At 40.6% G+C, this 11,477-nt stretch overlaps 1 protein-coding gene across 1 annotated transcript; it reads right to left on the bottom strand.

The window, feature by feature from the left end:
- Positions 1-545: 545 nt before the first annotated feature.
- faslg (Fas ligand (TNF superfamily, member 6)) lies at positions 546-3,193 on the bottom strand. The gene is made up of 3 exons (XM_046302858.1): positions 2,713-3,193; positions 1,403-1,511; positions 546-1,214 (listed from the first exon to the last, which is right to left on the bottom strand). The coding sequence occupies exons 1-3, from the start codon at positions 2,992-2,994 to the stop codon at positions 799-801; spliced, it is 807 nt and encodes a 268-aa protein (XP_046158814.1). The 5' UTR covers positions 2,995-3,193; the 3' UTR covers positions 546-798.
- Positions 3,194-11,477: the final 8,284 nt, after the last annotated feature.

Raw genomic sequence — 11,477 nt, 5'->3', positions numbered from 1 at the left:
CCGTCTGTTGTTTGCTTCTGCCAAATAAAGTATGCGCCTGATCACAACTCTCTGCTCTCCTGCACCTGACTTCTACACCAGTAGCGCACAACCTGACAATTACAGGGGAAAGTCTGCTTCTGTTTGTGGGTCAAATGACCCTGACCCCCTTTAGAGTAAAGTGAGCATTGCATTTCATGTCATTCAGGGCCAGACTCCAAGGTGCTCAGCGATAGAAACAATTCCCCACAGTTCTGTATGATCACTGGAAATCAGCTAGCCCTTTTCATATCTCAACCCTACCCTAATCTTAGTTTCATGTCCGCACCGGCTCAACCATAAACTTGGAGGTCTGCAAACTGTGATGAAATATTTAGGCTGTCATTGTAATAAGAATTTGTTCTTAACTGACTTGCCTAGTTAAATAAAGGTTACATTTAAAAAACATTTTTTTTAATGAAGCAAGGGAGTGACAGATTGAGATAACAAAATGTAAGGGACATAACAAAACACAAACACAATAAAAGAACATTCATCCTCCTCCTGTTATACAATCACTTCTGACAAAGATCTCAGTCTGAACTTAATTTTTTTTTAAATACATTTATTAGAATATAAAAAATTGGATCCCTGTTGACGGATATAAAATCCCAAACATGCACATTTTTGTGTTCTAATGAACATACATTCAGACCTGCAGCTGGAATCAGTGTCAGATCTTTATCATAATAAATACTACTTTTTTCTCCACCATTTTAGTGTTAAGGTTCTCTGAGTGAAGTATCAGTTGAAACCAACTCCAGATTTCATCCTTTTTCGCTAGATCTTGTGGAGTCCAAAGAAGTTGGCATGATGAGTGTGGCTGAGCATGGCTGGGTGGGAGACGTTCACATAGACCCAGTCCTGCTTCTCCAACTGCAATGTGGAGCCCAGGTAACTCCCAGAGGTCCAGACACGCCCATTAGAGCCCGAGCTGCAGTAGCCCTCCCTGTGCGCCTCTATCAAGGTGAGAGGCTTGGAGCTCCAGGGCCTCCTCACAAACACAGAGTGAACCAAGGCATCTGTAGGGGTGCAGTGATTGGCCTCAAACTGCACCCGGGAATAAATGTGGTAGAGCCCAGTCTCGTTGACCTGCAGACCACCATCCCGATAGACCACGCCTCCCTCAGTGAAGGCCCGCCCTGCCTTGGGCTCCCAACGCAAGGTATTCTGGGAAACATCCTTCTCGATCCGGCCTGAAGGAGATACGGAGACAGCAGGGAGAGTGGGGTTAGATATGAGACTTCACTGGATTTTACAGTCCCTACTCTACATCAGGGGTGCACAACTGATTCAGTTAATCATGGTCCTGATTAGCAGCCGATTACTAGAATCAGGTGTTTGAAAAGGGCTGGAGCAAAAGCCTGCACACCCCATTACTTACCTATGACGTGTGCTGCAGGTCTGCTGGCCTTCTTCCCTGTGTCTGGATCAGACTCTGGAAGGTCACCCACTAGCTTCTCAGGCGCACAACCTTGGCTCTCAATGTTAACCTGTGAAATAATAAGAAAAAAAGACATCAATGTCACATCACGTTAACATGCACACAGGTTATTTTAAATTACATTTTGGGGTTAAGGGTTATAGAGAAATGTTGCGCTAATGTGCGCTGAACATCAGCTCCTTTCTGAACGTGTTCTTTGATATGAGTCAAGGATATCCTGTAGCAGCGCTGGACTGGTGACCACAATTCTGAACAGATTCCGGTCTTTAAATGTCACTGCTACTTAATAGTCTGAGATGCAGAGGCACCAATAAAACCTGCACGAAAGTCAAAGACAAACCTTTTTTCATCTACCCTTTACCTGAGTCTGTTTGTACCACCTACCTCTTACCAGTCTCCCACTCAATTTCCATTGGTCACAATCATCTCTTTTTAGGTTCAGAATTTTCAACCGTTGTTGCACGTTGTATTGCATTTTAAGGGGAGGGGGGGGGACAGACTACAGAGCTCGCCAGCTTGTAGTACTAAAAGCCAGAAGTGAATAATGGAATAATGTCTGTTTCGTCCAGCTATTCCTATGGGGGAAATGAATGTTGCCCCTAAGGGGGAAATTAAAAATAGGGTTTGGGATAAATGCCAAAAATGAGATCTGAGGTTATCACAGTCTTAGGGGATATTATGCATTTTGTTCTAGATAATATCAGTCAGTTAACATGACCTTTACGAATTATGAAGCCTTTTTTGTGCTCGTTTTCAGCACATAAATGCTTAAACTCAAAAAGCGACGTTAGCTGATGAAGATGATAAAAAAAAAACATAAGATCTCCTAAGCATGTGTTTACCACAGACTATTTTCAGCGTTCATCCAAAACCCCTATTAATTTCCCCATAGGAACATTTTTGCCCAGCGAGCCATGGTGGAGTTAGTGCCTACAAAAGGTCGCCATTTCTATTGCTCTCTATATGCCCGTTTTCCTCATCAGTAAATTAATATGTTCCCAATAACAAAACAATGAAATGCAACAAGATGCTAAATATGAACTACCACAGATTCCTCCCTGCATCCATTTCATTGATATTTTTTTTGCAGAAGAGCAGTGCAGTGTCATTGCAAAGAGAGATGCTCTTATAATATCCTACAGAAAGAGCATTATGAGACAGAAGTGATGAGATACATTGATACAAATAGAAATCAGAGAGCAGACTTGCTCCAGGAGAACCCCACTCAAACACTGAGCAAAACCCCTCACCTGTTGTATCCCATCCAGTTGAGTCTGTAGCTTGTGTATCTGGTAGGCTCCCAGCCCCAGAGCCCCAAACACCAGCAGCAGCAGAAACAGCACAGCCACAACCAGGCTCCAGGAGCCAACCCCCCTGCAGCCTCTGGCCCTGCCCTGCTCCCTTACCCTCTCCTGGGCAGGAGGGAAGGACCAGCAAGGTACCAGGCCTGGAGGTTGGACTGATGGCTGTGAACCTCCACTGTAGTCCACTAGAAACATCTGGGGGTATGTATAGCCCTGGGTACCGCTCATGGTGCAGTGTGTGTGAGAGGAGTGTGTGTTGCCTCTGTGTGCAGGAGGTGTGTGGTTCTATATCTGAGCCATGGTCTTAAAAAAAATATATTCAAAAAATGTATCAAGGCGACTGGAACCCACAGCTTCCACCCCCACGCTGGGTGGGTGTGTGACAAGCTCACACCACCTCACACTCACTCTCGCCATCCTCTCCTCTGTCAAAATGAAACTTAGACAGGTGACTGGTGCTGTTGCAGGGCAGGTAGATTATGACCTCAGAGTAGAGAAACTAATTTACACTTTTCGCACAGACTTTCATACATGCATGTGTACATGCGCTCACAGACTTAGAAAATGGAAGTTAAACACGCAGTGATCATTTATTACAGTGTCATTAAACACTGAAAAAGTGTCTCTTTAATATGCTCTCCAAACCACCTCTCCTTAGTGGGGTCTTTGCACAGTGCAAAGCTACAGAGAGAGGACGTGGGGTGTTTAGCTGACCTCCGCCCTTCTAACCACTTTATTCCTCTCATCGTGGGGCCAGACAAAGAGGACAACCTAGAAAGACTTCTTGAGAAAACCCCTCACTTGTACTCACAGCCCCACAGAACTACATGTGACCTATGAGGAAAGTTTGAGCTTTTGGGTAGAGTAGGGGGACTGCTGCACCTATATAATTAAAAATGAAAGTTAGAGAGGATTGTGCATGTATATTTTTTTATTTGTAAATAGTGATGCAGCAGAAAATGATAGTTTCAGAAGCACACCCACTTCTCAGTGGGAAGTAGGAACTGCCACATGAAAAATCTTACAGCTACTCAGCCTGCTTTCATCAAGAGTCTGCTGCGCTTCGTGAGAACTGAGAACGGTGTTATAGTGTGTATGGTGTTTGTGCGGTCTAACCAGGCGAAGGAAGAACTCCCTAACGTTAACTAACCTGGGTTTACAGGAAAGTGACACTCTTGCACCTCCCCTCTGCACTCAAAGAATGGTATCCAGCAGTGTCTATTGTCCCTTAGCTCTGGACAGCCTTTTGGAGGCCCTTAGCAAGATAAGGTTGGGGGTTAGAAAGAAAATGCAATTCTACAAATGTTTTAACAACTAATGCCATGTTAATTTGATATGAGTGAGAATGACTAACAACGTTTTTAAATCAAGTTTAGATGGCTGGCTAAACTAACTACCCATCTTAAAATGGTTAACTGACATGGCTAATTGAGTGACTGTCAGTGACTGACAGAAAAACTGCTGATGCACAACCAAGTTTCGAAATGTAGCTGGTGTATTCTACTATTCTTACTCTCAATAGTAAGTTGAGTGAGTTCCTAATATACACAGTGCACAAAACATTAAGAACACCTTCCTAATATTGAGTTGCACCCTTTTGCCCTCAGAACAGGTTCAATTGTTGGGGCGTGGACTCTACAAGGTGTTGAAAGCGTTCCAGAGATGCTGGCCCATGTTGACTGCAACACTTCCCACAGTTGTGTCAAGTTGGCTGGTTGTCCTTTGTGTGATTGACCATTCTTTATATTTTGCACACACACACACACACACACACACACACACACACACACACACACACACACACACACACACACACACACACACACACACACACACACACACACACACACACACACACACACACACACACACACACACACACACACACAAAATATAAATGCAACAATGAATCCTTTAGGCAACAATCTACAGATTTTACATGACTGGGAATATAGATAGGCATCTGTTGGTCACAGATAGGGGTGTGGATCAGAAAAACACTCAGTATCCCCTTCTGTAGCTGCGGAGGTTTCAATCAAACGCTTCTGACATTTTCTGCACAAAGCAACTTTACTGAAAATCTAAAGGGGAAAAGTATTGATATAATATACCGTATGTCAACATTTCGGAACATACAGTTGAAGTCGGAAGTTTACATACACCTTTGCCAAATCCATTTAAACTCAGTTTTTCACAATTCCTGACATTTAATCAGAGTAAAAATTCCCTGTTTTAGGTCAGTTAGGATCACCACTTTATTTTAAGAATGTGAAATGTTATAATAGTAGAGAGAATGATTTATTTCAGCTTTTATTTCTTTCATCACATTCCCAGTGGGTCAGAAGTTTACATACACTCAATTAGTATTTGCTAGCTGTTAGAGCCGATTTGGACATATTTGTATAAAAGTCCGAACATATGGAGCTCCATGTATATTTGTGTAAATATATTAAATATTAATGTAAATGATGAAATATTAGGTACGTACCTTTATGATTCATATTTACCTGATTGAGATATATTCATTTGTTGTTAGTGTAACTCAGCCATTTGGCCCCCCCTCTTGCCTGTTCATTGTATTGTGGTAAGTGTGTTAGGATAAAGGCAGGAAGTTGGGCCTTCGGGAGAGGAGTCCTTGCTAGATGCGGGAGCGGTATAGTTTTTTGACCATACAGACATACAGACATACAGACAGGTCATAATATGTATTTTCCATATAAAGTATTCTATGCTTTAAGTTGATTGAAGAATCATTTATTTGTTAGATATAAGAAGAATAAACATTTTTGTTGCACCATATCCCTGGATGTCATTGAATGTTTGGCCGTTTGGAAACCTTGAGTGTGGACTGTATGCGTACCAAACAACCCCGCTTCAGGCTTGGGCAGTGGCTATGGTAAAGACGAAAGGAAGCCACTACACTAGCATTGCCCTTTAAATTGTTTCACTGGGTTGAATGTTTCAGGTAGCCTTCCACAAGCTTCGCACAATAAGTTAGGTGAATTTTGGCCAATTCTTCCTGACAGAACTGGTGTAACTGAGTCAGGTTTGTAGGTCTCCTTGCTCGCACACACTTTTTCAGTTCTGCCCACACATTTTCTATGGGATTGAGGTCAGGGCTTTGTGATGGCCACTCCAATACCTTGACTGCTGTCCTTAAGCCATTTTGCCACAACTATGGAAGTATGCTTGGGGTCATTGTCTGTTTGAAAGATCTGCGACCAAGCTTTAACTTCCTGACTGATGTCTTGAGATGCTGCTTCAATATATCCACATAATTTTCCTGCCTCATGATGCCATCTATTTTGTGAAGTGCACCAGTCCCTCCTGCAGCAAAGCACCCCCACAACATGATGCTGCCACCCCTGTGCTTCACGGTTGGGATGGTGTTCTTCGACTTGCAAGCCTCCCCCTTTTTCCTTGAAACATAATTATGGTCATTATGGCCAAACAGTTCTATTTTTGTTTCATCAGACCAGAGAACATTTCTCCAAAAAGTATGATCTTTGTCCCCATGTGCAGTTGCAAACCGTAGTCTGGCTTTTATATGGCGGTTTTGGAGCAGTGGCTTCTTCCTTGCTGAATGGCCTTTCAGGTTATGTCGATATAAGACTTGTTTTACTGTGGATATAGATACTTTAGTACCTTTTTCCTCCAGCATCTTCACAGGGTCCTTTGCTGTTGTTTTGGGATTGATTTACACTTTTTGCACCAGAGTACGTTCATCTCTATGAGACAGAACGCGTCTCCTTCCTGAGCGGTGTCGTGTCTTTACTATCATTAAATGAAGACTTTCAGTTTTTATCAAAGATTCTCTGTAATTAATATTATGTGATTAAACTGATTAATCATGTAACTGTAATTAACTAGGAAGTTGGGGCAGCAAGGAAAATATTCAGATTACAGTTAGTTATAATTTTCCTAATATAACTTTTCAGATATTTTCACATCTGATCAATAGTCTTCTGAATTAATGAATGATTTATTTTACCTCACGTTAGACTCATTCCAAACATTGTAAATTGTTGGTTATCTGCACAAACCCAGTCTTCACTATGAGCCATCCATACATCAATTCTCTTAAATAATGTATTTATTAACTTTTAATGGCTGCAGGGGCAGTTTTGAGTAGCTTGTAAATGGCCAGCTCCTCAGTCTCAGTTGCAAATATATGCATATCATTATAGTATTGGATAGAAAACACTCTCAAGTTTCTAAAACTGTTTGAATTATGTCTGTGAGTATAACAGAACTCATATTGCAGGAAATAATACTGAGAAATTCCACTTCCTGTTTGTATTTTTTCTGGGGGTGGCAGATTTTCAACAAAGCTCTCATTGAAATTACAGCGAGATATGGATGGGTTTTCACTTCCTACGGCTTCCACTAATGTCAACAGTCAATAGAACTTTTTCTGATGACACTAATGTGAAGGGGGGGGGTCGAATGAGACAGGAAATAGTCACCACTGCCACCAGTTGACCATGCTTTCAACATGCACGTTCACAGGGGATGGACCTGCGCTCCACTGGTCATCTGAAGTCATTCTAATTCTCCGGTTGGAATGTTATTCAAGATATATGTAAACAACATTCTAAAGATTGATTCAGTACATCGTTTGACATGTTTCTACTGACTGTTGCGGAACTTTTGGACATTTCGTCACTTTATAGTGGACGCGCTTTGTGACTTTGGAATTGTTTATCAAACGCGCTAACCAAAGTAGCTAATTGGACATAAATAACGGACATTTTCGACCAAATCAAGCATTTATTGTGGACCTGGGATTCCAGGACTGCATTCTGATGAAGTTCATCAAAGGTAAGGAAACATTTATCATGTATTTTCTGGTTTCTGTTGACTCCAACATGGAGGCTAATTTGGCTACTGTTCTGAGCTCCGTCTCAGATTATTGCATGGGTTGCTTTTTCCGTAAACCTTTTTTGAAATCTGACACAGCGGTTGCATTAAGGAGAGGTATATCTATAATTCCATGTGTATAACTTGTATTATTATCTACATTTATGATGAGTATTTCTGTTGAAACGATGTGGCTATGCAAAATCACTTGATGTTTTTGAAACTAGTGGATCTAATACATCAATGTAAACTCAATATTTTTTATATAAATATGAAATGTATCAAACAAAACATGCATGTATTGTGTAACATGAAGTCCTATGAGTGTCATCTGATGAAGATAATTCAAGGTTAGTGATTCATTTTCTCTATTTCTGCTTTTTGTCAATGCTACATTTCGCTGGAAAATGGCTGTGGTTTGGTGGAGACCTAACATAATCGTTTGTAGTGCTTTTGCTGAAAAGGATATTTGAAATCGGACACTTTGGTGGGATTAACAACAAGATTAACTTTAAAATGATATAAAACACATGTATGTTTTAGTAATTGTAATTATGAGATTTCTGTGAATTTGGCGCCCTCTATTTTCACTAGTAGTTGTCATATCGATCCCATTTGCAGGATTGCAGCCATAACAAGTTAACTAACTAAACAATCACAGAAGTGCACAAACAAACAAGGTAAATATGGTTACAAGAAATGATAGGGGAATGTGCCCTAGTTGGCTAAACCGGCATGGCGGCTTGTTAGACAAAAGGGAAGTGGGGGTCTCTGTTGAAAAGTTTGTTTCTGTTGGAGAGTTTGTTAGAATGCATAGTTCAGAGTGACATTCATTCATGTCGTTATGGAGCGATGTTTCTTCCCGTTCAATGATACTGAATTCCTAGCTGCAGACTAGTAATTAATATCAAAGACTTGTTCTTATTCTGTCGGTATTGTTTGTCTAAGAGTTTAACCATGTGGTATGGTTAAAAGATTCAGCCATCTACTCAAACCTTGGCCCTCTCGTTATCGAGGTAAGCTGGTCTGCAACCTTTGTCCTCTCGTAATTGAGGGAAACATGGTCTGTTGAGAAATTCTCAAAGTGGGGGTTTTATTCGGGAGTTGCAGAAAAGGGCCTGTCCCAAGATGCCCGACCCTGACTGGGCTCATGGGCGGTCCTCTGATTTAGTTAAACTCAAAAGGAAATTGGAGTTTCCTTCATTAAACAGTTCAAAATCACATTACACAATTTTACAAACATTATCATCCTCACTCATTCATCTTATACAACAATTAGACGTAAACCTCATATCTGAGGCTATTATATAAACAGCGATATGGTAATGTGGTCATCTTGTCTCCCATGAGTGTCACAAAATGGTACTAAACGGACCAGTTCGTAGCTGGATTCTTCACCGATATTTCATACCTTCTCCAGAACATATAGTGCTTTGCGAAAGTATTCGGGCCGAATACTTTCGCAAGGCACCGTAAATGTTGTTCATACCTCAAGTTCTGTGAGGTGGAAGAAATGCCTTTGATCTCTATGACAATTCACTGTCTCTATACTATGGCCATGAGGAGATAATCTCCTCCAGGAATTTACGACCTCTCTCTGACCACAGCAGCCTGGGTGTAGAAGAGAGGGAGAGGGGGATGGGGCTTGCTGTACCCAAAGAGGGCAACGTTGTGATAGCGGTATGACGGCTGCATGGTTCCATGGTGTTTATACTTGTGTACTATTGTTTGTACAGATGAACCTTCAGAAGTTTGGAAATTTCTCCCAAGGATGAACCAGACTTGTGGAGGTCTACAGTTGTTTACTGAGGTCTAGGCTGATTTCTTTTGATTTTCCCATGATGTCAAGCAAAGAGGCACTGAGTTTGAAGGTAGGCCTTGAAATACATCCACAGGTACACCTCCAACTGACTCAAATGATGTCAATTAGACTTTCAGAAGCTTCTAAAGCCATGACATCATTTTCTGGAATTTTCCAAGCTGTTTTCCAAGGCACAGTCAACTTAGTGTATGTAAACGTCTGACCCACTGGAATTGTGATACAGTGAAATAATCTGTCTGTAAACAATTGTTGGAAAAATTAGTTGTGTCATGCACAAAGTAGATGTCCTAACCGACTTGCCAAAACTATAGTTTGTTAACAAGAAATTGGTGGAGTGGTTGAAAAATGAGTTTTCATGACTCCAACCTAAGTGTATGTAAACTTCGGGCTCTGCGCAATACATTTATTTGTAAGTATTAGACATAAAAATTGATAATGGTTCTTTATGTAATAAAATCCTCCCCTCATCTCTACTCTGCGATTCCTGCCATCAAACGATTATCTGACATGTTCTGCATCAAGCAAGTTTACTGAAAATGTAAAAAAATATATATAAATTTAGCATATGAAGCTAAGTTAAGTTACTTATTCCTTTCAGTAACTTTCATTTAAATGGTCTTTCTCCAGTTCCCCTTCACGGCACATGGAATTGGTTTATAGCACACATGTTTGTGATGGTACTCAAAACAACATCCATAGTATAAATCTAGATCATTATAACTTCTGGAAAAAAACATTTCCTAATCTCTTCTCTACTGTGGTTCTGGAGGTTTTCATGAGACTGCATGTCAGTGCTCAGGGAGGGTCTGAACATCAATGTCAGATCTCAAGGAGGGCCTGATTCCAGTGAAGGAATGAGTAATAGTGGTTACACTGAAACAGTCAGGCAGTGGTTAAACTGAAAGGGCATACATACATATACATACACACACGATGCCTTCAGAAAGTATTCACACCCCTTGACTTTTTCCATATTTAGTTGTTACAGCCTGAATTGTAAATGGATTAAATTATGTTTTTTTTTTGTTGTCAAATGCCTACACACAATACCCCATAACGTAAAAGTGGAATTATTAATACAATTTAAGAAAATTTAAAAAATATTAAATTAATAAAAAATGAAAAGCTAAAATGTATTGAGTCAATAAGTAATCAACCCCTTTGTTATGGCAAGCCTAAATAAATTCAGGAGTAAAGATGTGCTCAACAAGTTGCATGGACTGTGTGCATAACAGTGTTTAACATGATTTTGAATGCCTACCTCATCTCTGTACCCAGTGACTAAGGTCACTCATTCGAACAGTAAATTTCAAACACAGGGAGATTTTCCAATGCCTCGCAAAGGGCACCTATTGGTAGATGGGTAAACATAAAAAAAAGTAGACATTGAATATCCCTTTGAGCATGGTGAAGTTATTAATTACACATAGTGTATCAGTACACCGATTCACTACAAATGTACAGGCGTCCTTAACTGTTGCCGGAGAGGAAGGAAACCACTCTGGTATTTCACCATGAGGCCAATGGTGACTTTAATAAAACAGTTCATTTAATGGCTGTGACAGGAGAAAACTGATTATGGCCCAACAACATTGTAGTTAAATGTTGGAAGCTTGTACAGAATAAATATATTCCAAAACAAAAATTGTGGCAAAGCAAGAATACAGGACAAAAGTGTTATGTTTGGGGCAAATCCAATATAACACATTTCTGAGTACTACTCACCATATTTTCTAGCATAGTAGTGGCTGCATCATGTTTTGGGTATGTTTGTAATCTTTAAGGACTGGGATGAAAAATAACTGGGATGGCGCTAAGCACAGGCAAATCCTAGAGGGAAACCTGGTTCAGTCTACTTTTGACCAGACACTGGGAGATTAATTCACCTTTCAGCAGGACAATAACCTAAAACACAGGGCCAAATCTACACTGGAGTTGCTAAACAGGAAGACCGTGACTATTCCCGAGTGGCCGAGTTACAGTTGACTTAAATCTATGGCAAGACCTGAAAATGGATGTTCAGCAATGA

The sequence above is a fragment of the Oncorhynchus gorbuscha genome, linkage group LG15, assembly GCF_021184085.1.
Source record: "Oncorhynchus gorbuscha isolate QuinsamMale2020 ecotype Even-year linkage group LG15, OgorEven_v1.0, whole genome shotgun sequence".
Lineage (NCBI taxonomy): Eukaryota > Metazoa > Chordata > Actinopteri > Salmoniformes > Salmonidae > Oncorhynchus > Oncorhynchus gorbuscha.
Note: the sequence above shows the minus strand (reverse complement) of the source record. Positions and strands in the feature narration are given on the sequence as shown.

What these genes read in the sequence shown, in the direction of transcription:
- faslg (XM_046302858.1), bottom strand. Translation starts at nt 2,994, where the DNA reads ATGAGCGGTACCCAGGGCTATACATACCCCCAGATGTTTCTAGTGGAC. An exon ending in AACTGGATGGGATACAACAG is followed by an intron (nt 1,512 to 2,712) that starts GTGAGGGGTTTT and finishes ATTATTTCACAG; the next exon opens with GTTAACATTGAGAGCCAAGG. An exon ending in ACCTGCAGCACACGTCATAG is followed by an intron (nt 1,215 to 1,402) that starts GTAAGTAATGGG and finishes TATCTCCTTCAG; the next exon opens with GCCGGATCGAGAAGGATGTT.